Genomic DNA, 25,686 nt, shown 5'->3' on the forward strand with positions numbered 1-25,686 from the left:
AACGTTATTCTTCAGTAATTCTCTAGACCTTCAGTGACAGAATGAGACCACCTAAATATGCTCAGTCTTATAGACTGAGCCACAACTGTTCTCAGCCTCTCCTGTGTGTGTGTCAGCCATGATTGGACTACCCAGACTGCATTGTGTAAGGCAATCTAATAAATCTCCCTTTCCTCTACATTCAGTCTATCAGTTCTGTTTTTCTGAAGAATCCTGACTAAAACACAGAGATATCAAGTTTTATTTTAGCAAACCAGTGGGATGATGAGAGCATTTGGGAGGTTGAGGTACAAGAAAATAAGACTGCAGTGAGAATCTATTTACTCCAAGCTGGAGACTGGCAATGCCAAGTCTTCTAGAGGCGGGGTGGTGCCGACAAGCAACAAAGAGTGGTAGTTGTTGAGAATGCTGACTTTGGGCTCAGTGGTCTGGGTTCAGACGCATACATTACCCTAATCTGCACGAGACAATGAGAACAATTATCCAATGACTTCCTTGTTTCACAGAGGCAATGTAGGGATGAAGTCAGTTGGTATGGAGGTTATAAAGTACCATCTGAGTCACGGAATCTGCTTCTACTGTGGAACACAGAACCTTCCATAGAGAGATGTAAAATTGATGCTGAATGTTTTGGCATTTCTAGAATACTCACTGTCAGGAAGTATTTACCTTCCAGTCACTCTAGAACACTACAAAGAGACGAGGAAATTGGTTATTGCTCTTTGGAACCACAGAAATAACTGTGGGAAAAAGAGAGGCAGCTTCAGAAAGAGAGAGATGAGAGGACCCAAGAATTAAACTATGCTGAAGTCTTCAACTACTTAGGGATTCAGCTACAAAATCTCTGTCTTAAATTTCATCAGAGTGGTCAAATTCTGGACAATGTGAACACTTAAGAAGAATGATGGTCAGATATTTCCATAGAATTTCCTCAGAAACCTTCTCAAGGGAATTTGATGGGGAAAGAAGGTTAGGAAGAGGGTAGAAGAAGAGAGGGAATAGCAAAAGAAAAATGAGAGTGACAGAGACAAGGTCTCAGAGGATCTCTTCTACACATGGATAGCACCTTAAGAAAGGAAGAGTTATGGGAAAGCTGTTTTGTAAACTCTCATTCCAATAACTGCTTCTAGCAAAGGCCAGCGATTTATGTTCAATCACTGTGTAAAATGTGTGAGCCTTAGGTTAATCCTTGGAAGCAGACGATTAAGCCACAAGTTACTTCTAACCACAAAAGGCAAAGATCTAGCTGTCAATATCTTAGTGTAACCAGGAGTAAGACAGCCTGACAGTATAGGAAGAATCAAAAAGTGAGCAACTGCTGTGACCGATAGTCAAGTTGCATATATTGATCACACTCAAATCATTTATCCTACAGATAACGTGAAGACTGAATTTTCAGAATATGGTCAGTTGCACAGGGAGTCACAGAGTTGGCCTGGCCTAGCTGCTTTGAGAGGCATGTGTCATAGGTTTTTCAGGTTAGAGTCAGGCTCCTGGGGCACACAATGTGCCTTCCAGTTCCTGAGTGGTCAAAGAAGCATTAAGGCTTGACAGGACAGTTGGTTTTAGACATTAATTTTGTGTCCCCTGTATGACTTGCAAATGTCACTCTATCCTGGCAACTACAACTGTATTGATCCTGGTAATTGCCATTATATTCTGTTTCTGATAAAGGCATAAAAATTCTGATTGCACCCAATAAAATTGTCATGGCCTCAATTGTGCTGTGGCCCTCCAACCAACCATATCAGGTGACCTTGACCTGGTAAGTAAGTACAGGCACTTAAACAACTGTACAAATATATTGCCTGAAATTTTAAAATAATACAATGTGTCAATGTGGTGTGTGAGGGTCTGAGTAGACTGGGAGACTAGAAAAACAAAATAACCAAAGCGCATGAAATTTTAAAACGACTTTGAAATGAAAAAAAATCTCAGGAATAATGAGAAAAGTTGAAAGGATATTTATAGGTATTTGCTGTTTTTCAATGTGAAAGTATGCTTTTTTTTTTTCCTGTAATGCCCAGTGCAAACTCAGGTGTAGAGTATCATGGTGTCATAGTGTCTGTGAATCCCTTTTCAAAGGCCCAGAAAATATGGCTAATGTATCCATGACTGTGTGTGGGGGGAGACAAAGCATGCATTTTCAAGAATCAAAAATCAATAGCCATAAGAGGTGAACAGGTGGGTACTCCTGTTCTATTCTTTCAAACTCCGTATTTTTTTTAAAACGTCCTAAATTAAAGCAAACCCATGAGGAAAACAAAGGTGGAGCAGTTCCTTACCTGTTGCATTCTGTGCCCCTGCCAGCCTCGCTCTGATCAAGCCGTGTCTCTCTTTGAGGCGAAGAATTCGCACTTTTGGAAACTGAGACATGTATTTATCCAAATCAGCTTTTAGGTAGTCTGTATCAGAGTAAGAACAAACACAGAATACTTTAATTAACTAGGTTTACCAGCGGTGTCTTTGTGATGTCAAATTCAAAGCTATGATGTCATTTTTTTTTTTTTTTTTGAGACTGGATTTCACTATGTAGCCCAGGCTGAGTTTGAACTCTTGATTAGCCTGCCTCTGCCCCCAGGTAGTAGGATTACAGGTATATGCTACCACATCAGATTTTTCCAGAATATATTTACAGCTCACTTTTCACTAATTTTGTGGATGTGAATTTCTTTTTTGTTTGTTTGTTTCGAGATAAGTTTTCTCTGAGTATCCATGGTTGTCCAGGAACTTACTCTATATACCAGGATGCCCTTGAACACAGAGATTTACCTGCCTCTGCCTTCTGAGTGCTGGGATTAAAGGTGTACGTGTCACCACACAAACTGGGTGTGTATAGTTTTCTTAAAGAGGACCCCAAAACTGTACAAGATTCAGGGTCCCGAAAAAACTCATCAAAAAAAGATCTCATCAAAGGTCTCATTTTGCTTGGTAGCCTGCTGCTATTTTTCTGTATGTTATTTAAGATCACTTACTAATGTTTTCAATTCTCTTCTGGCATCTTATTGCTGCTTGCATTCACTGTGATTATGGTTGCAACAACAGAACCATAGAGAGCACACATACCACTGTAGTTACAGATCAAGGCTCAGCTGTTTCTTTGACATCACCATCCATTTGCTGTTCTTGCTAGTTCAAAATAAAATGGGTAAAAATTTGGGAATTCCCATTGTGGCATCACTGGGCCTGTGGGACTTCCTATATACAGAGATAATTTGGTAATGTAAAGATCAAAATTCTTTGATGTAGGAAATGAAAACAATGGGACCTTAAAAACTGTGAAGGCTTCTGCTTCCAGACTTCACTAGAACCCATTATCTTTCTGATCCTTTCAAAATGTGTCTTTTCCAGGCTTAACTTCACATGGGATCTTCTTGTTCTTTAGAAGAAGCCAGGGAATTTCCGTTTCTTTGCTTTCCATAGAGTTTAACTTTGGCTACTGACAGTAGAAAAATAATTCTATTAACAGAATGGACTTCGCTCATTCCAGTCCATGAAATATGACTTATTCATCATCTTCTGGACTCAAGTGAACAACTCAGGGAATGGCAGCACTAAAATCACCCCTACAAAGCAGAGGACTCACGTGGGAATGGGTAAGACATTCCCTGGATGACCAGTAATATAGTCTTAAAAGATGAGTTTGTGGGTGTATGGGTGTGTCAGAGTACCGCCTGCATGCAGTTCCTATTGAGGCCAGAAGAGGGTGGTAGCTCCCCTGAAACTGCATTTACGCAGTTTTGTGCTGCCTTGTTAGTGCTGGGAATTGAAGCAGGATCCCCAGGAAGAACAGCTGGTGCTCTCACTTGCTAAGCTATGTCTCCAGCCTCAGTTAGTAATATGTGATCAGCACTTAGATTGGTTTTTGTGGCTCCACATGAAACAATAATTTGGCATTTACAAATACTCAAGCTTCATCCAATTGCCCTCTGAACACCAACTATTGTTGCCTTCTTTCCGTCAAGCTTTAACTTCTCAGGGGGATCCAAGGCAGGCTTTACCTTTGGTGCTGAAGTCATCCACCAGCAGAATCTCCTTGATGAGGTGTGGAGGAGAGCGATTGAGGACACTGTGCACGGACCTCAGGAGAGCGGACCACACCTCATCTACAAAGCACATGATGATGCTGGTGGTGGGGAGGTCGTTGTGAACCAGCTGCTCTGCACACCTGGGCCAGGGAATAAGCACAGCTGAGGAGATATGCCACTGAGATCACAAAGGGTCCTAAATAATTTCTCTGTGTGCGCACACACACGCATCTGTCGTCACCAGCTTATATACACATATACCAGGACCATTTTATATGCCTCAGCAGTAGCATTTTTTGAAATGACTAACAATGACAGACTTGATCTCTTCTTTGGTGGTGTAGACTGCACTGAAGAGGTTAGGGGCTTTGTAGGTTAGATTCTATTTTAATCCTACCACCAAGATACTAACCTCAATAATAACCTATGTATTCTTTCTGTGCCTCAGTTTTTCACATCTGCCAAACAAAGTGATGGTCCTTTAAGAGAGCCTAATGAACTGTATAGAAACCACCTACCATAGTTCCTGGCACAGGCATTCACTGAACGGTAGCTATTGCTACCGTTATTAAATTATATACCAGAAGAGAGCGTTCTGAGTTATTTAGTGTTACTAAGTAGTTTAGGACTGCCTGTATACATAGCCATCTGCCAAATGCCAAAAGAGATATCCTTCACCCCACTCAGCATATGAATGTATTTATGGTACAATGTACATGTGCCAAATAATCGCACTCTTTCCCACTTCTCTATTTGGAAGCTCCTTGCTGTGATGACTGCAGAGTGGCCATACTTCAAGTCGTTTTGCTGGCACAGAAATGAGAGCCAGGCAAAGAAGGAGCAGGTGCTCAGTGGGTTCCACCTGGCCATGGTTTCCTACAGACTCTGCAGCTCATACTTCCTTGCTGTGGCATATTCTGGGTCTGGTCTGTGTCACTGTTCCAGGACAGCTCCTAGTGGGAACTTCCAAATTATATTTGCCATTCTGCTAACACGCCTCCTCTTGGTAACATAATAATCAGCGATGAAGGTCAATAAATACTTAAGTGCTCTGACTTATTTTACTGTAAGATTCCGACCTCTTTCCCCTTTAATCAATGAATGGCTGAAGTTACGGACAGACTGGCTCTTGATTATGTTAGTAAGTTCCAGATCTGGGACGGCAACTCCGCTTCACCCAGGCTCTAGAAGTAACCATTGAAGTTTAAATCTCCAGAGTAAAAATAGCTAGTAGTCGATGCAGCATTTGTGAGAACCAGAGCTTCTGCTAAGTATCATGGCTCAGTTTTGTTTACTTAATGAATAAGAAGACACAGATAAAAGCAAATGCTATAGTCAAACAAACAACATTTGCTCGTTTTTTTCTTTATGGTTGCCAAAGTACCATTGTGAACATAATTTAATTCCATACCATGGCGATTGCTTCAGATGCAGTTGTGTAATGTATTATCACATACTTCTTTAAATGGGGCAAAATGAAGCATGAGATGATCAATGACTCACCCAGCCTCATTTACCTAGTTAGACCATACATGGGAATGTAAAACGATGTAGTTTTCATTTCATTGGCCTACAATGATCTTCTGCACTAATAGAGTGTGGATCAGGAATCAGATAAACATACAGTCACATATCACTTATCCCTAATAACTGGCTTGGAGAAATTACATAACTTCTTGGAACTTTAACTTGCCAACTACAAAGCAGGGATTAAAAACTTTTCTTACTTAAATATATATCTGACACAGAGCTTTCTCAGAAAGAATACAAGCAAACCCACCATGGTCTGTAATTTCAGTCTTTTCCCAAAGCAATTGGTTAGCATAATAACCAAAAGGCCTTGGGAAAACATACATCCAACCTTCAGCCCCAGAAAACAGACTCAGAAAGTTTGCACAGAAATTGAGAATCTTTGTCATAAACAAAACAAGAGACAGAGGAATGACTCACAAGTCACTGATCCGTCAGTGGGGGAATGCAGGTTCTTACGTAAAGTTAATTCAGTACCCTCATAATATGTGATTAAACTTAAGAAAACACTAGAGGGCTGAAATGAACATGTACTATATTTTCAGGTGCTGTAAAGTCAAAATAACACATTTCAATCAGACGTCTTAATATGATTCGAACGGTAAAATATGATTCGAATGTAAAATAACAGCCTGCCTAAATTAATCTTACTCTGCACAAAGAAAACCTGCATTGGGATTTCTATAAAGTATGAGCATTTCTGACTACATTTAAGGATTATATTAATTACCCGTGGTTGCTGTAACACCTATGATTTCTGCTCCATAGCTTCTCCTGATTTGCCTGTTCTCTCTCACACTTTGCTTCAAGCGGAAAGAAGCTACCAGGCCAACCCTTCAAAGCTGTGCTTGCTGCTCTCTTTAACAAACGTCCAAGTTCATCACCTCCAGCTTCTGCTCATTTTTATGTGACAGAGGACACAATTCAGCCAAGCTCCCTACCGCTATGTAACAAACATTACGTCTCCGCAGTTACCCATCACCCCCTGCTCAGTCCCTGCAAACATTCAGGAGAAACACTTGCAGTGCCCATATTTTGGCCAATACCTTCTCATGATGACATCGTGTTCCCAGAGGTGATAGAAATGTCCTCTGAAGAGCGCCTCGCTTTCTTCTGGACCTCGCTGGCATTCTTAGCATCCATGTTGTTTCTACTGAGAGTTTCAGGACAAACATCCCAGATATTTTCTATTATAGTTGCCCAAATTCTGCCAGTCTCTGTCCTCTATTTTTCAATTAAAAGTTTGGCCACACAGCATTCAACTTTTCGTTATGTAGGGAACTGTTGCAGACTGTGGGAATTAAGAAGTAAATACACCCCTGAAGAACCATTGCCATTGGTCCACGTCGAGGACTTAAGAGGCTAAAGCAGGAAAGAGCTTTTATTTGGGGGGGCAACATGCCTATATATCTTTAAATATGGAATTCACCTTCCCTCCAACTCAAAGCTAGGTTTACTTATAAGTAAGAGAAATGTTGAATTAGTCGTTTACTCCCTCAATTTTCTTTCTTTCCTTTTAAAAACCACGTTTGGATCTTCTTTAAAGTTTATAATTTTTACAGAAATCCAATAGAATATTAATTGCAATACTTTGCCATGAATTAAATATTGGTACTCAAATTTAGGAAAGAAAAAGGAAAAAGAAAGACACCAATTACAGGTTTGCCAAGTACTGATAAAAAAATGTAGTTCACTGTATAGCCACCAACAGTTGAAGGAGAACTTTGGAAAAAAAAGATAAATTCTGGATTTTATTTTCTGAGGTAGTTTATATCTCTCAGGTCAGGTTTCAGTTTTCAGAAAGTGTGGCGGGCAGCAGGAACGCCTGCAGTGATGGTGTAGTGGATCACTGGGAGGGAATGGGTGGGGCTGGAGTGCACTGATTGGTTCAAGCCGGATGCTGTGCAAATGGCTGTGTAAGAACAGACAGTCCTGTGTAGATGGCTGTGTAAGCAATCTGTAAAACGGAAGCAGGAAGCAGCTATGAGGGAGGGGGTGAATTTGTCAGCCTCTTTCTCTCCCTTCCCTGTGAAATGAAACCTATTTATAGGTGTGAGGGATGGTACAGGGAGAATTAAGAGCTGGCCAAAAATACCAATGATTGTCAAAATTTTCAGTGGGGTAGGCTTTCCTTACATTGGTTAACCTTAAGTGCGGTTGAAGCAACTGACATGTCTAGTCTCTTTAGGTCATTCAATATTTTCCTGCTCTCCAGAGATTGCATGCTCTTCTGATTTTCACCCTTTTTTCAGGTTCTTTTTCCTTCAGTTTCTTTCTTAACCCCCACCTCAGTTCTTCATAACTATTAAGTAGGGAGAGCTGAGTGGGTGACCCAGTGTTAGGTCACACACTTTTCAGAACCTGATCTTCTGCATCAGTACCCAGGTTAAACACGTGCCAAGTGTCTACCACGGCAGCTTTCATGTCGCTTATTTGCAGGCACAGTAGGCAGGGTAGATAGCTTTCAGTACTAGTAACATTAACATCTGTCCCTGATACAAGTGGCCACATCCACCCAGTTTCATGGAGATTCCATAGGTTGCAAAACCATTTCAAACTGTTTTCCTCTGACCCAAGTAAAGCGAATTATCTTTGTTTCTGATTTGTCAGAGTCTTGATTTCCGCTACTTTTGCAGGCAAGGGAATAGTCACAGACCTCAGTATTTGGGTTTACGGGATTTTCTGAGACTAAGAATTGATGATTTTATTATAAATAGTTTATCACACAAACTAGGGGTTTAGAATCTACAAGTCCTGGTCTCTGCTTGAAATTACTCAAATTCATTGTCTTACAGGGTGTGGGATCTAAGTTTTGATCAGTGAGGCAATCCAAAGACTAGAGATTATGGGGACCTCAAATGTGTGATGACTCTCATCTCCCTGAAGGAGCTAATGTAAGAGCCGGGCGGTGGTGGCGCACACCTTTAATCCCATCACTCGGGAGGCAGAGGCAGGTGGATATCTGTGAGTTCGAGGCCAGCCTGGTCTACAAGAGCTAGTTCCAGGACAGGAACCAAAAGCTATGGAGAAACCCTGTCTCGAAAAAAAAAAAAAAAAAAAAAAAAAAAAGCAAAAGCTAATGTAAGACTGTGGGAGGGGAAAGGCTCGGGATGCAGAAGGACAATGAAGAGATAAGTTTTGGTCCCCTGTGGTACTGGCTGGTGACGTAAGTATCAGCATGCCACCTAATCTTCAGAACCTCAGATCATTCATATTTAGGGTGAAGATTGTGACGCTTGCATCACAAAAAAAATTATGCAGGTTTTATGAGACAATGGATATAAAAATACTGGGCAGGCATCACTCAGAAGAGCCCGTGTAAGAACTTGGAAGAGCGCTCTAATACTCACAGTTTCTTTCTGACTCGAAGCTTTGCCCTGCCCCAAGCAGTCTTTAATCTGAATCTACCAAGTGCCCGTTCATTTATCAAGAGACTCCAAAAGTTGATGGTTCACCTTCTCAGCTTCTGTGTGCTCAGTCCTTGGCCACTGACTTGATTTGAATGGAGCCTATCAAATCCGGACTGTTTCACATCAGAACGCTGAGGGAATGATAACATTCTCTCATTTCTATGAATTTTTCATTTTATTCCAGCAGAGGCAAAACCGCGTCATGTGGGTCAAATCTCAGTCTTTATGGGTTTGAACAGAAGGTCGGAAGAATGTGTTTCAACTTCCATTTGCAATTCAACTACAGCCTCCATGGGAGCCTTGAGCGGCCTTCACTCCCCACACTCTGCTATCTTCCAGAGCATCAGGAGAATCGAGCAGCCAGCTGCATTGCGCACTGTCTGGAATTATATTCTTTCCTCAGACCTTAAAATTATTTGAGCCTCTTTGCCTCTTGCTGATAAGAGGGTATACTGATATGAGGATTTTACTTTTGTGTTTTGTTCTTTTTTTTTTTTTTTTTTTTTTTTTTTTTTTAGGGCAAATGATCCTTGACATTTAGTTCAAATCACCTGACTGAGCGCTAGCAGGGCAACTCTTCTGCTTCCCTCTAAAGCCTTTAGCCAGGCGATGCTGCAGTCACAGAGGCAAGGATGTGTCATCAGAGGGAATGGACTCAGGCTCAGAAATACACCCTACCAGCACCAACACTTGCCACTTAACAATAGTCTGTTTTGAGCAGGCAGCTTGCAGGGTGAAACTGGGTTAGTGGCCGAAGTTAAGATGGCGGAGTTCTAGGTTGGATATAGTACTGGGGGAGGGCAGGGCACCTGGGGGCCATGTTTCTTCCCTGCCTGCTGTGTGTGACCTTGGGCAAGGTAGTCCTCTCCTCATGCTTGCTCTGTAGTGTAAGTACTCATCTTGAACTCTTTACCCATTCTTGTTATCTTGTGAGATTCCCTATGCAATGTTCATCTGCCTTCTTACTTCTGATCTATGCGTGAGGAAGAAAAAGGTCTTAATTTCTCCAAAAGTCATTTGAATATAAAGAATCAGAAGGAGGTGAGGTTATGGAACCTATGGAAAAAGCCCTCATATTAGAAGTTGGCAGTTCCCATGAATCCTGAATCTGTTAGTGGGTTTGCTTTTCTCGCCAGTAAAGCATGCAAGGCAGGTTCTTATCCTTAATGCTGCTGGATGCCTAGTATAAAATGCACATGCATGTGTAACATATATACACATACATGAATCCATCACTGTCTGGAATATAATATAATAATAATGTCTTATGAGCAAGGGATGGATTGCTCTTCACAAAGAACCTTCACCGACCAAGGAGGCCTAGGCATATCATTGTGAAGTAGACTAGCTGGGGTCAGAGAAACCAAGACTCGTGAAGGGCAGTTATTGCCCAGTAAGGGCAGATCAGACAGAAAACTTAGCATTGGTATCCAGTCTTTCGCTTCTGAGCTGTAACCCCTTATCTTCGTGTGTGTGTGTATTCCCTCATTTGTTCATAAGGAGATGCAATACTTTATCAGTCTGTCATGGCTGTTGCGGTGGTCAAATGGGATAACAGACATGAAGGATAAAAGGTTACCAGCTGCTTTGGCCTGGTGTGCTGGTTCTTGGGAATAAGAAGAAAGTACGGTATGCAACGAAGTCAATACTCTTGGTTGGGAAAAGGGAGGAGAGTCCTTTCTCTCTTTGGAAAGTTCTGCTGAAGCAGGTCAGCCAGAGAACACAACAGGAAATTATGTTTGGGGCCAGAGGACCCAGGGAAATATTACATGAAGAATTTGATAAAATGAGGCTGATGATGAATATGGGTTAGATGTCTGAGACAGTAGTAAATAGGTTCAAAGTCCTGTACTTGCTAATTATGATCTCTCAAGTGTATTTCTAGGTCATGGGCAACATTTAGGAGGATGGAACCTGATCTGTATTAGCTTCCTCAGGTTTGTGCTAGTTAGAACCCATATGGTAGCTTTCTTTGCTTCTAATTAATGACAGGATTGTGTTTCTATTTCCCCCACCTGGCTGTCTTCCTCTTTCTAGTTAGAGGTGAATGACAGAGAAGCTCCTGAAGACTTCGGAATTATTTCTCGGCCATATTTAACCATTGCTATGTTATATGGTCTAGCTTTTGCCTCTTAAACACATTTTCCTCTTATTTTCTTTTACATATGACTTTTTAAAATTGTGAAACACAGCTCTGAGCCCTCTTCTTTAGACATGTCTGTTCACCAGTGCTGATGCTTGCTTGCACTGATATACACACTACTGAAGAAGCAACAACGAGTGCTTTCTCCCATAGGTGTATACTCAGGAAAGACATCATGCCTTTTAGATGATGATATTCCTTGCCACAGATGGGCTCTTCCCTGGCTGGGAAATCTCACCTCTGCTCTAGTCTATTGTAGGTGATGTTCTCCAATCACTATTACCCGCATAATCAGCCCCACTACACCAATTCCCATATTTATCTCATAGGAAAATAAAAGCTTGAATTTCACTTAGCTTTAATTTTATTTAACTACCTTTCTCTTTTGTTGTAATATGAGCGGCAGGGCTGCGTCCCCGGCACCCAGCTGTCCGCATGGCTAGCTTATGCCCCAAAATAATTACATGGAAACTGTATTCTTTTAAACACTGCCTGACCCATTAGTTCCAGCCTCTTATTGGCTAGCTCTTACATATTGATCTAACCCATTTCTAATATTTTGTGTAGCACCATGAGCTGGCTTACCAGGAAAGATCTTAACCTGTGTCTGTCTGGAGTGGGAGAATCATGGCGACCCCTGACTCGGCTTCTTTTTCCCAGCATCCTGTTCTGTCTACTCCGCCTACCTAATTTTCTGTCCTATTAAAGGGCTAAGGCAGTTTCTTTATTTAACCAATGAAATTAACTCCTCCATCACTCTTTTCTCTCAGCCTGATAAACTTCAAGCAGCTTGAGATTTTGGGAGGATGTATGATCAGCTATTGCCGGTCTTCCTCCTCCAGTAACCCATTAGTTTTGGCATTCCTGATCTTCCTACAGTCAACATTAGGATTCCAGGAACTTTTCCCTTGGTAATTTTGGCAGGTTTGTAGGAAATGCCCAGTGCTATCTTTTGATTTTGATGAGTGCCAATAGATAACTTTGCTTTTCTGGGTAGGAAGGAAAAGTATTGGTTAATAGTCCTGGCTCTGAGCTATGACGGTAAAGATGGGTTTTAATGACTTCATGGGAAAGTTTGGCAGAATTATCTAGTAACAGCCAGCGTTAAGCTAGGCTGCTGAGCACTGTTATGATATAGCAGACATAAGTGAGTGCATTATACTAGAAATTTTCAAGTCTGGTATTATGTGTATGAGTGTTTTATCTGCATATATGTATTGTACCATGTGTGTATCGGGTGCCCCTGTAGGTCAGAAGAGGACATCATCCACCAGGACTTGAGTTATGAATGGTTGTTAGACACCATATGGATGCTAAGTTTTCAACCTGGGTCTTCCATAAGAGCAAAAAGTGCTCTTAACTACTAAGTCATTTTTCCAGCCCCAACTCTTATTGTATTGCTAAATATTTATTGCTAAATGTTGGCAGCAAAAATTCCTTGAAGTATTTTTTTTTTTCTCCAAGTCCAAATTCAGGAAGTGCACTTTTAAGTAACTTCATTTTTGGAGTCCCATCTCAACCATAGCTTTAGGGCCAAAGAAAGCCTTTCCAAAACAGAATTAACCTATTCTAGATGGAGAGGACTTTGGTTCAGCAACATGTAAGTGTGTATGTGTGGGGGGGGGCTGTGTGTGGTATGTGTATATGTGAAGCGTGTATGCATGTTCATTAGTGCTGATGCAAACACACTTCAAGAACCATGCAGGACTTCAATGGTTAGGTTGATTTTGCTTTTTGGTTTGTTTGGCTTTGTTTTACTTTTAAAAGAATATGGCAGTTTAAAGGGACTATCAAAAGAACATTTGATTTCAGGTATATTTGATAAATAAGTATTCTAGCTGAAAGTGAAATTCTATTTTGTTTCTTGAAAGGAAAGAAAACCTAAACAAAAGCAATTCCCTCACTTGAAAGTCAAAATATTAAAATTAAAACTAAAGGAATAAAAAAAGAGCTAATGAATCAACATGAATTAATTGATAGCTCAGTGTAAAGCAGGATATAGTTACCTTAAGTCAAATGATAACACGCTCCATATATTCAACATGAAAAATTAGGAAGCAGCTATGAATTTATAAGGTGATTAATACACTACCCTTGAATTAACACCTCTCGTTCCTTTCACGATAGCATTAGTTCTCAAACCCCATTTCAGAGAAACACACTTTTCAAGTCGGCATTGTACAAACCCTTGCCTTTGGAATGCTCAGCTTTGTGCTATACCTTAGAGGAGAAGCAAGTAAAGCTGAGAACAGTTTCTGCAGAAGCTTGGAACTTCAGCGCGAAGGTAAAAAGATGCTCTTGCTGTTGAGGAACCAAAGTGCTCCAGCAAAGAGAAGGCTGCATCCATCCAACGCCAGTGAAATTTAGTGGTCCAGGTAGGCTACACTAGGATTTAGTGTAATGCTGGATTAGCATGTGAGGCCATGGAAGTGGAGAGCTGAGGGAGACTGGGAAGAGATCAGCTAGTAAAACCAACAGGGGATCGTCAGGAGCAGAATGTATAAAAGACATAATTGTGTGAGCTAGAGAGATGGTTCAGCGGGTAAAGCTCATACTCGGTAGGCATGGGGATAAGAGTTTAGATCCGCAGAATCTACCAGGCAGTGGCCGCGTATGATCTCAGAACCGAGGAAACAGAAAAGGGAGCCCTGGGGGAAGCTGACTAGACTAGCTGGGTCTGCATAAGAACCCAACTCAAGGGGCTGGAGAGATGGCTCAGCGGTTAAGAGCATTGCCTGCTCTTCCAAAGGTCCTGAGTTCAATTCCCAGCAACCACATGGTGGCTCACAACCATCTGTAATGAGGTCTGGTGCCCTCTTCTGGCCTGCACACATACACACACAGAACATTGTATACATAATAAATAAATAAATAATCTTTAAAAAAAAAAAAGAACCCAACTCAGTAAATGAAGAAGAGAGCAATTAAAGACACCCAACATCAACTTTAAGCCACACACACACACACACACACACGTTCACACTAATGTAAAAGTGCACACACATACACATCATCTCACATCACCTACAATTTTTTTTAAAGTGTCATGAGACTGGCGTCCCCTCTGCTGAGGGCCCACCTTGGGAGACACGGCCTGTGTCCCAGACTAGATATCTACTGTGAGGTGGAGAAACATAGATAGCTCTGAGCACAGCCCGAGCAAGGCTGGTTGCAGAGAGGCATCCTTAGTTTTTGGATAAGACCTCGAGATTGTGAAGCATCTCTGTGGGGTTTGGAAAAAGCTGGAAAAGTGAGACTCTGGTTTTAAAACTAACGTAGGAGAAGTTGTCCTGGCAACCCTACCTGTCTCTTCATTGTCATGTCAGCCTTGTCCTAGCATAGCAGTTAATTTAGCCTTCAATTATTAACTAGGAACTAGTCATTATTTGCATTGAGAGTAATGAAACCAAATGAACATTGCAAACGCGTCCTTTTAATCCCTCTTCAATCTATATTCAACAGAAGTTATCATATGGCACTTACTGTGTTAATTGATCTATAATAGCAGTTTTGTTTCTAAATGTAAACATCAGGGAGCTATTCCTAAGGTTCTGAAATCCGAAGGTTGCAGTAGTCTGCATTTCAGTGAATTACAGTGTCTTGTTCTTATCCCACCCTCCCCATATACACATGCAAATCTGTATATATATTCTTACTATAGTTTATAATAAGTTCCTGAAATGTATCACCTTAAATATTATTATAGTCATGAGCAAGACATTTCAGATACATTATTATCAAAGTTGAAGAAAAATAATATCAAAGTTTCGAAAAAAGAAACCAAAACAAAAAAATCCCTTGCTCCAAGTCTTGCCTACCCAAAAAGTCCCACGTGTTTCTCCTTTGTATTTTCTTCCAGACATTCATGTGAATGAATGATTTATACTCAAAGTTAGAATAAAAGGAGATAAAACTTATTTATCCTCCTTTCAGTAGAGTGCACAAAAAGACGAGAAATCCTTTGGATGGTCTCACAAGTAGGCTTCCTGATGGCTGATTTGTCTACGTCAGATTGGGGTGGCAGGCAAAGCATCAGCCAGGCAGCTTGCCCAGAGACACACCTATATTTAGCCAAGGTGGTTTGTGTGGCAAGCGGGAGGGGATTTGGCCCTGTGCTCTCTGAATCATCTCAGGCACACGTGTCAGTTTCAGGAACAGCTAGCTGGACAATCTCCCGCAGAAGACAGAGTCTGATTGTAGCTTTCCTGAGCTTCAGAACTCTACTTCCCCTAACTAAATTATCAATGAACAAGTTCCGGGAGTCATGGAACCTTAGTGCTTGCTTTTGGCCTCACACACTGTTTCTTTCTTCTACTTGGAGCTGGAGCCCGTGCTCTGTGCCCTGCCTGATTCTACCCCGGGCTGGTAGAAACACCAGCTGAGCACATTTAAACAACGTTGCCTTCAAAGAGACTTTATTTTCCTGTACTCCTTACGCAAAGTTGTAGTTAGCGTGCAATACTGTGACACGCAGGATTTCAGGTGATAGCTAGGGAAACATAATTTTTAGAATCCCTTTTTGGAAGATAATGCACAAGAGACAGAAGGGGGATTGTGAATGTGAATTTTTCTGAAGAACTAGGTCAATAATCAGAGACAACTGAAGTTCCTAGGACATTGGCTTTGTCCTCTGGGACTATTACTGTGTTCTTTGGGATGCATCACTGAGTTGAGGAACGTGAGTCTCATCTAGACAGGTCAGTGGGACCCGGCCAATAGCGATGTGACAGTAGCTAAGAGTCTGAACTGTTTTCTTTGGGACTGAACTCACATTGAAGACGCTACTTTTAATACCTAAAGCAAAGGTTTATCTGTGCTTGTCTTCTCTTTCTGATAACCCTGTCCAAAAGCTTGCCCCGACTTCCTATGTTCAAAAGAAGTATTTCCCAAAGAAATCAAAGAAAACCTTTGTTTACGAACTACACAAGCTCAGAGCCCTAATCTTGCCATTTGTGATTCCAGCTTCCAGGCTGGCTTGCTTAGGGAACTGAAAATCAAGCTGTAATCAGAGCTATATTATTAATTAATGGGCAATAAACATATGGCTACAAGTAGCCTCACTTGTAAGTGCATCAAAGATAGTCACAGCCTGCATTTTAATTCTGATCGTGTCTATGATTGGATACACCTCCTGATGATGGAGCTAAGGAGCTTAATAGTTTGATCATGAGGGTCCATTGGGAACCTTTAGAAGGCAGTACTATGGGCAAATGATACACTTTATTTTTTGAAACAGGGTTTTTCTGTAGTATTTAGAACCTATCCTGGAACTTGCTCTGTAGACCAGGCTGGCCTCTAACTCACAGAGATCCACCTGTCCTGCCTCCCATGTTCTGGAATTAAAGGTGTGCACCACCACTGACTGGCAAGTGAAACACTTCTAATGGGAAGAATTAAAAAGACACTAATTACATGAGTATCCTCACCTATTGTCAGGTCATAGTGCCTGCCCTCTCTTTTCTCAAGCTCACGAAGTTTGCCTACATATTTGTAGAATCCTGTCAATGCAGAACCTCTGTTAGCGGGATTATTGTTAGCCTGTTCTTGAAGTTCCTCCTTGATGGACTTTTTCCAGCATTAATGCTTTCAGTGACCGAGTGCACAACAGGCTGCTCTTCTCATCAACAAAAGGACTTTTAAGTTTAGAGATTAAGTCATCTCCTTTCTTGTCCTAGTCATCATTACTCATGGTTATTCATATTTTACAACTTAATTTCAGGAAGTCTTAGGAAACCCTTTATCAGTGAATACACCAACCCAGCCACACTCCTGATAAGCTTGTAATCAATGAAAACTTCCAACACCGTAATTTACTCCACTGTCACTGCTGGCATAGAATTACTCTGTGTGTTTTACTACTTAGGTATAGATTATCATGAATTGAATGCTTCTACTCATCTAAAGAGGTTTTTGACAAAGGGAAGGATATGGAACCTAAGGAGGGGACCTGAGATATGAGCAGAACACTGTGCATTTCTGATATCATAATTTTTCTCTATGTGCATGGTAGATTATTTGTCTAGCAACAAATAATAACTGTCAAATTAATTCTCTAGGTGGCCAAAATTCACACAAATTAAATTTCAGAAAACTTCTCTATACAGGAAAGCCCAATACTGGGTTCAAGAAAAGAGACTAGAAATGGGTCTTACCCCGCAGGCCTTGTGTCTTCAATGGCTCTGTCCACTGGAATCAGGTCACTAAGGTAGACATTGAAGTTTCCTTCTTTCCATCTTCGTTCTGCCTCCTTCTTCTTTCCAGGCGGAACAACCACAGGGCGCCCAAACTGACCTGGAGCATTGGGATCCCTTGGAGAAAGGGTCACGTCTATTCTCAGCACACGGTGCCTTCCAGAATTTTCAGGGGTATTTGTGTGTCTTTGATGGTATCCCACAGTCTGGGCCTTGGCAGTCAAGTTTCTTCTTCCTGGATGGAGTCCCCCTGCTAAGGACAGCTTGGCTTGAGACACTGCTCTCTGTGGAGCTAGCAGAGAGGAAGATGTCTCGTTTTGATTCCTGGGGAAGTGTTTCTCTTGGCTTCCACCCAGTAATTTAGGCACGATAGTTTGGGTTTTAGAATCAGGCACCTCTTTGGTATCTGTCCTCGGGTCCTCCTTTTTGGTTACAACCACAACCTGGCTTTCTGAGATATTAGGTTTCTTCCCTGGTGCCACTTTGGCGCCATCATCTTCTGGCAAGCCTCCCAGCTGTGTCTCATTCATAGATTGCTTCTTTAAACGACTTGTATCAGCAATAAACTTAAAAAGAGGTAACACTTTATGGGCTTTGTGTTTTAATTCTTTGTCCTGAGCCTCAGTTTTCTTTATGGCTATGGCTTCCCCAGATTTCAGGATTGGTGGGTTGGCAAAGTGTGTCTTCGATTTCGTTACTGTCTGTGACTGCTGCTTTGAGCTGTCAGTCCTGACCCTGATGGTCACATTCAGGGTCCTTTCAGATGTTTGCTTTGATGCATGCCTGCTGATACTGTGATTCTCTGGGGCCTCTTGTTTTGTAGTGAAGGTTTCTGTGTGTACTGATATATTGGTCAGTGGCGTTCCTCTTGATGCTGCAGATGGGGTCCTCTGTGATGAAACTGTTGTTTGCTTGGGAGTCATGTGCTGGGAGGAGGCTTTAGGTTTGCTGTCTCTCCCATCTGTCTTCTGCACAGTAAGAGGCTCTGGGAGGGTTCGCAGATGTGCAGCATGCCACAAAGGTACAGCTTTCCCCCTTCCCAAGGGGAGCTGCATTTTCCCTCTCCTCTGGACTTGGTCCATATGCTCGTCAACCTTGAGTGCATGGTCCTCTGCCTTTCTAAAGTTCTCCTTTCCCCAAACTCCATTCTGGGGCAGCCTCGTTCCTGGAATGTTGTTGTAAAGGATCTTCATTTGGTCTGGCTGGACTCTGATCCCTGTCTGCTCCCTCCTCCTGATGTCTTCTTTAAGTAGCCCAGTGCTGATCTCACTGAATGAGAGGCGGAGAGCTGCCATGTCAAAGAGTAGCCAGATGACAGAAGCTACAAATATAAATGCCAAGACTCGCCCACTTCCTCGGAAAAACTTTCGGATCTTGTTCATCGTACAAAGGTGTGCTTTGCAGCGTGCCCTCCCTCTGAGTCTGCTTACCTGGAGTGGAGAGAGAATTCAGACAGCAGCAGCACCACCAGCAGCAGCAGCAGCAGCAGCAGCAGCCAGTCCCCCCCCTCCTGAACCTAGCAGGAAACAGACGTCCAAGGGGGGAAAGCTCAGCTCCTACTGACTGCCTGTCACTCTCTGCCTGCGTGGCATTTCACTGCAAAGCATCGATGCCTGCTCACTGGCCCTGGCTAAACCCTAGTAAACACTGGCCCCAGGTGACTCCCAGAGCAGTCAACTACAACCACAGGATAGTTCACTGTATCTTGTCTGGGAGGGCCCATGTCCACCTTCCTTCAAGTCCAAGAAAAGGTGGGGCTAGGAGGGTGCTGCCTGCTGCTGCCTGCTTCTCTCCTCCCAGTTCCCTGCATGCTGTAACTCAATACCACTTCTCAGAAGGAAAACATTTCAAGCCATTACCCAGAAAACTTCATTCAGCTCTCACCTTCTGGGTTATATGAGAGAGTGTGTGTTTTCAGGGCAATTAAACAGAAGGCAAACTAACTTAGAGGGCATGTGTTCCTGGTTTGTAACCCCACCTACCCCACTCGTACTTATTAACCCTGTGGTACCCAGATACTGAAGTGCTCTGCTGGATCAATTCTTGACCTTAATATTTCAGTTTCAGAGGTTAATGGCTCAAAGAAGGGACATCTTAGAGCTTCATTCCCAGGGAGGAGTGTTTAGCTATACAGAAGACTTCCGCAAACACACAAATAGGTACAGAAAAAAAATTTTAAGGTCAGCTACTCTTTTTACACTGGTACATCTTTATTTTATTTTTAAACTTAATATACAAACACAATTTGTCATGTTCCTATGGAAGACTCAAGATACTTTGCTATGATCCGAATGTTTGTGTCCCTATCAAATACAATGTGGAGACCCTAATCACCAATAGGGTGATATCAGCATGTAAAGTCTTTGGAAGGTGGTGAGATAAAGGAAAAGGAACCCTTATACACTAGATATGTGTGCTTATAAAAGAGTAAGTGATCTACCTTGCCCCTTCCACTATGTGAGGGCACAACGAGAAGGAATCTTGAAGGAACCAAGTGATAAAATCTTACTAGACACCAGGTCTGCTATTCTAGACTTCTCAGCCTTCAGAACCATGAGAAATTAACTGATATTGATTATAGACTACTTAGTCTATGGTATTTATTTTTATAGAAACTTAAATGGATTAGGACATTCACATGCTGTGGGACAATGGTCTATACCCTGTCAACTGTAGTATAATAAAATGCTGATTGGCCAGTAGCCAGTCAGGAAGTATAAGCAGGGCAACCAGGGAGGAAATATAGGTGGGGCAATGAGAACAGGAGAATTCTGGGAAGGGAAAACAGTCAGTCTGTAGTCATCACTCAGACACAGAGGAATCCAGACACAGAGCAAGCAAGATATAACCGCCTTGCTGAAAAAAGGTACCAAGCCACGTGGCTAACACAGACAAGAGTTATGGACTAATATAATTTATAAGAGTTAATAAAAAGCCTGAGCTAATAGGCCAATCAGTTTATAATTAATACAGACTTCTGTGTGTTTATTTGGGACTAAACAGATGTGGGATCTGGTGGGACAGAAACCTCAGTCAACATACATATATCAGTATTTACTAAGTCATGGACCAGTCATGGCTTTAAAATTGTGTCAAGACTTTGACTAGACTCTGAGTGACCCTGGGAATCCAAAATGCCAGTAGTCCTCTTCTATCTTGTTGCTGTCACCTGACAAAAGCCACTTAAGGGAAGAAAGCCTTATTTTTGGCTCCCAGTGGAAGAGTGCAATCCATCATGGTGGGGAAGCCATGGCACAGGAGACTCAGTCAGGAAGCATAGAAAAAGGTCAGTGGTGGGCTTAGCTTGTTTTTTTTTTTCTGTCTTGACAACCCAATATACCAGTTTATAGAATGGTATCACCCATGTTTAAGATGTGTTTTCCCATTTTAGTTAAACAAATTTAGAAAATTCCTCAGAGATAAGCCTTGTCTCCTAGATATTCTAGACCCTATCAAATTGAAAATATGGACCATCACCACCCCCAAATTTTGAATAACTTATAAGAAGTAGAAATTGTTTGTTTTCCGGTATCATATTTTTAAAAAATTCCCAGGTCTTTTCAATGTACAGTCAAACTTGTGACGCACTGGTCTACTAGAAAATCTACCCTTTTCTGACTGTAAGTACTGTCCACATGATAGTTAATTTCAGATGTTGGCTTGACTGGCTTAAGACACAGACAGCCAATACACTAACATTTCTGTGGATTTCTGTAAAGATACTTCTGGAATAGACTGGAATTTGAACTAGTGAACTGAATAAGGAAGATGTGAGGCAAGTTTACTCCTCCTGTTCCAGAGACAGGATGTTCATTTTCCCCATAACTCAGAACTTCAAATTCTCTGGCCTTTGGTCTCCAGGACTTACTCCCGCAGCTTCATCAGTTCTCAGGCCTTTCTTGTTAGACTGACAATTACACTAATGGCCTCGTCTGCTCCTGAGAGTTTCCAACTTGAATAGTACTACACTGTCAACCTCCTACTTTTCTAACTATGGCAAATGTATTTTGGGATTGAGTCTCACCATCCATAATTGAGAGCCAATTCTCTCACTGCATCTTTTGTTGTCTGTCTGTCATTTATCTCTCATATCTGTTTATCTTATTGTTTCTGTTTCTCTGAGTAACCCTGACTATAGCCCCTGATGGTTAGTGCTAACTGGTAGCTTATAAAAACCTGGACTCACTGGGAGAGGAGCCTCTGGTAGAGCTTCAGGGAGATTTTCTTAACTTGGTCAACTGAGGTGGGAAGATCCTCTCTCTCTCTCTGTCTCTGTCTCTGTCTCTCTGTCTCTGTCTGTCTCTCTCTCTCTGTCTCTCTCTCTGTCTCTCTCTGTCTCTCTCTCTCTGTCTCTCTCTCTCTGTCTCTCTCTCTGTCTCTCTCTCTCTCTCTGTGTGTGTGTGTGTGTGGCATCATTTTGTGGGCTAGAACCTGACTGAGTGAAACGGTGAGAGTGAGCTGAGTGCCAGCATGTGTGCAGTTACTGATTACATTTCCCTCTAGTGTGGAAATAATGTGACTGTGTTATGTTTCTGCCACCTTGACTTCCAGATAGTGATGAGATCCGCTGCAATTGTGAGCCAAACAAACCCTTTCTCCATTAAGTTGCTTTTGTTGGGATGTTTTATCACAGCACCAAGAAATGAAGCTATGTTACAACCCCATCATTTCTGGGAAATTGCTTGTCAAAGTAATATCTAATAATAACTATGCTTCTCAAGACAACTGAGCAAGGATCTGCACTTTGTCGTCGCTAATTATAAAGATTGTGCAGCAGGTCTGAAATTACTGCTCAGGATCTATTTTCTAAGAAATTCTGAGATGGTATGATACCACTTTCTCCAGAGAGCCAACCATCTATCCTTTGAACGAAACATGGGAGAGGAATTCTGTATTCTTTATTCTTAGGCATTGCCTTCTACACTGGTTGAACCAAGCTTTTACTTTGCCCCTAAGGAGATAAAACTCACATGCAACAGTATATTTTTAGCCCCTGATTTTCCTTATTGATCAGTAACAGCCTTACTACTCTATGTTAGAATAGCCACATGAGTGGTCACATTAGAGCTCAGATATTTCTTCCTTATAAAACTGTCTGTATTCATCGGTCCTTCTTATGTAGCTTAGGCCATATGTAATATAAAGACACATAATTACTAACATTAAGGATATCAAAGGTTGTAATGAGCATGGAAAGATAGGTACATTCTGGATATTGATATACAATATCTACTATAAAAAAAAACTCCTGGATTCTGTGGTGACATAGTTCAGTAAATATGGATGGTTCTTTAAAAGTCTACTTATAGACTTGAAGGATAAAATAAGAATATAATTATCTCCTCTTGTTATAGTGTAGTCCAGAGAAGAAATATTAGTTGAATGTGCTAAACTGATAAATTAACAGAAGTGTAGAAGTGAAGACAGACTGCCATGGCTGTGGAAGCTGTTGTCTTTCTGTGTCTAGGGACATTTTTTTTTCCTAGTTACATCCATTTGCCTGCAAATTTTCAAGATGTCATTATTTTTGCCGCTAAGTAGTACTTCACTGTGTAAATGTACCAAATTTTCTTTACCCATTCTTCGGATGAGGGGCATCCAGCTTTTGGTTATTACAAATAATGCTGCTATGAACACGGTTGAGCAAATGTCCTTATAGTATGATTGGGCATCTTTTGAGTATTGCTGGATCTTGAGGTAGATTGAGCCCCAGTTTTCTGAGAAACTGCCATACTGATTTCCAAATTGGCTGTACAAATTCGCACTCACACCAGCAATGGAGGAGTGTTCTGCTTTCTCCACATCCTCTCCAGCATAAGCTTTCATTAGCGTTTTTGATCTTAGCAATTCTGACAGGTATAAGATTCTCAGAGTTCTTTTGATTTGCATTTCGCTGATGTCTAAAAATGTTGAGCAGTTCCTTAAGCACCTTTTGGCCATTTGCAATTCTTCTGTTTAGAATTCTCTGCTTAGAACTGTACCCTCTTTCTAAAATTGGATTATTTGATATTTAATTTCTAGTTTCTTGAGTTCTTTGTATATTTTGGAGATCAGCCCTTTATCAGATGTGGGTTGATGAAGATTTTCCCCCCGGTTCTGTAGGTTTCCATTTTTCTTGTTGACTGTACCCTTTGCCTTACAGAAGCTTCTCAATTTCAGGAGGTCCCATTTATTAATTGTTCTCAGTGTCTGTGCTACGGGTGTTATATTCAGGCAGCAGACTCCTGTGTCACCATCCATTTATGCCAGCACCATTTGTTGAGGATGCTTTGTATATTTTTGACTTCTTTGTCAACAATCAGGTGTTCACAGGTATGTAGATTTATGTTAGTGTGTTTGATTCAATTCCATTGAGTCATGTGTCTGTTTTTATGGTATATATTCGTAGTAATAGAAAAGTAACTAAGACACTATGCAAGTCAGTCTTTCAGGTTATTCATTGTTTCCTATCTATGTGAGAATATTCTTGGTAACTAATTTCTGCTTTTTGTTTATAATATTTATCCTACTGCTCAACTATAATTATAAAGCTATAAATGGAAATATATATCTCAGATTGATCATGCTGTATATTAGTTCTCCATAATTATTTATGCTACAATGTTATGTGTCTAATTCATGCTACAAAAGAAAAGTGAGCCTTTTTATTCTTCAAACATGTTCCTATACTTTACTGAGTCTCTAGAAATCCCCACTGAAACTCTCCCTTTCTGATTGTCTCTTGGATTCCATATGTAAGATCATGCAGCATTAATCTGATTGTTCTGCCTTGTTGAATTCAGCATAATGTTTTTCAGACTTATGCACATTGCTATGAACAGTATAATTTTTTTTCAAAATAAGACTAATATTCCATTACTGTGTTTTCTTTATTCATTGACACATGATGAATTCTTAGGGAGATTCCAGGTAAAACTGCGAAGAATCTGAGAATGCTGGTTTTTCTTTGAAATATTGATTTTTATTTTCTTTAAAGATATATACCCAGAAATACAATTGTTGGGTCATATGGCAATCTGACTAATCTTTTCAGGAGCCTGCATAGTGTTTTCCACAACTGACTTACCACTTTATATTTTTACCAACAATGTACTGGATCTCTTTCTCTCCACATTCTCATTGATACGTACCTTTTATTTTTATAAGTGGTCAGTAAGTATAAAAAATATCTCATTAGTGGTTTGTTTTGTGCTTTTTTATATTAGTAATATTGGGCATTTTCTTTGATACCATTGGCCAGTTAGAAATCTTTTGAGGTATGTATTTTTAGGTCTTTTGCCTACTGACTCAGTGGGGTATTTTGAATAGTTTGTGTGCTTTATTTTACAAAAAAGACTAGGTGCTTTTAATTTTGAAATGGAATCTGTTTGGAAACTGATAAGGATGAGCATAGATGGAAGAAAACAATGTTAAGGGTTTGTACTTGATGACTTCTGAACTTTCTCCTTCCTTCCTTCCTTCCTTCCTTCCTTCCTTCCTTCCTTCCTTCCTTCCTTCCTTCCTTCCTTTCTCTCTCTAGCCCTCTCTGGCCCCTTCCTCCCTCCCTTCCCCCTCCCTCCTTCTGTCCTTCCTTACTTCCTTTCCTTCTTTCTTTCTTTTGAGAAGAAGGTAGACCCATTACAAACAGTGAAGAGTGGGGAGTGGGTGATAACCAAAGGCAGGATTATGACAAATGTGAAGACTGCATTGGCTTCTAGTAATGATTCATGAACTGGTAGAGTATCTCTTCTGAAAATTTAGAAAAGTTGCTTGCAATGGCTATTTTTGGTTGTCAGGACTACATCCGGAATTACCTAAAATCCAAATGACTAGATACACCTGTGAGGGATTTTTTTCTTAATTAAGTAATCAGCAGTGAGAAGATCCACTTCTATTTCAGATCTTCCACAACAAACTCAAAAGAACATAAAGAATCAAAAGACAAAGGACATGAACAGTACTATTAAAAGAAGAAAAAGAATGGCTAAGAAACACCTGAAAAAACACTCTTTATCTCTAACAATTAGGAAAATGAAAATCAAAACAATTTTGAGATTTTATGTTGCCTCAATCACCCTGGCAAAGAGCAGGAAATCAACAGACAACAAGTGCTGGAGGGGATGTGAGAAACAAGGAGCTTTTGTTCACTGTTGGTGGGATTGAAAACTGGTGGAACCACTATGGAAATCAGTGGGAAGAATTCTCAAAGAAGAAAAGAAATAAATCGACCATATGACTCAGATATCCCATACCTTACCATAATCCTCCCAAAAATTAGGTTTGCAGTTTTTTTCACAATCTACATTTGCTTACATTATTGCATATGGGCAGAGGTATTGGACTCTTCTGTTGTGAAGTGCCTGAGTGTTTGCTTTCACCCTTGAAAGGTGACAGAGATCTGCTCA

General features: G+C 41.0%; 1 protein-coding gene across 1 annotated transcript in view; it reads right to left on the reverse strand.

Moving 5' to 3' along the window:
- The window catches only part of Galnt5 (polypeptide N-acetylgalactosaminyltransferase 5), a 39,453-nt gene extending 20,769 nt beyond the window's left edge, over window positions 1–18,684 (reverse strand). The window contains exons 1-3 of the mRNA XM_057755687.1: window positions 17,264–18,684; window positions 4,002–4,168; window positions 2,286–2,405 (exon numbers count right to left, since the gene is read on the reverse strand). Coding sequence (XP_057611670.1) covers window positions 2,286–2,405; window positions 4,002–4,168; window positions 17,264–18,684 — 1,708 coding nt within the window. The remainder of the gene's footprint in view (window positions 1–2,285; window positions 2,406–4,001; window positions 4,169–17,263) is intronic.
- Window positions 18,685–25,686: the final 7,002 nt, after the last annotated feature.

This window comes from Chionomys nivalis, chromosome 22, assembly GCF_950005125.1.
Source record: "Chionomys nivalis chromosome 22, mChiNiv1.1, whole genome shotgun sequence".
NCBI classification, from domain to species: Eukaryota; Metazoa; Chordata; class Mammalia; order Rodentia; family Cricetidae; genus Chionomys; species Chionomys nivalis.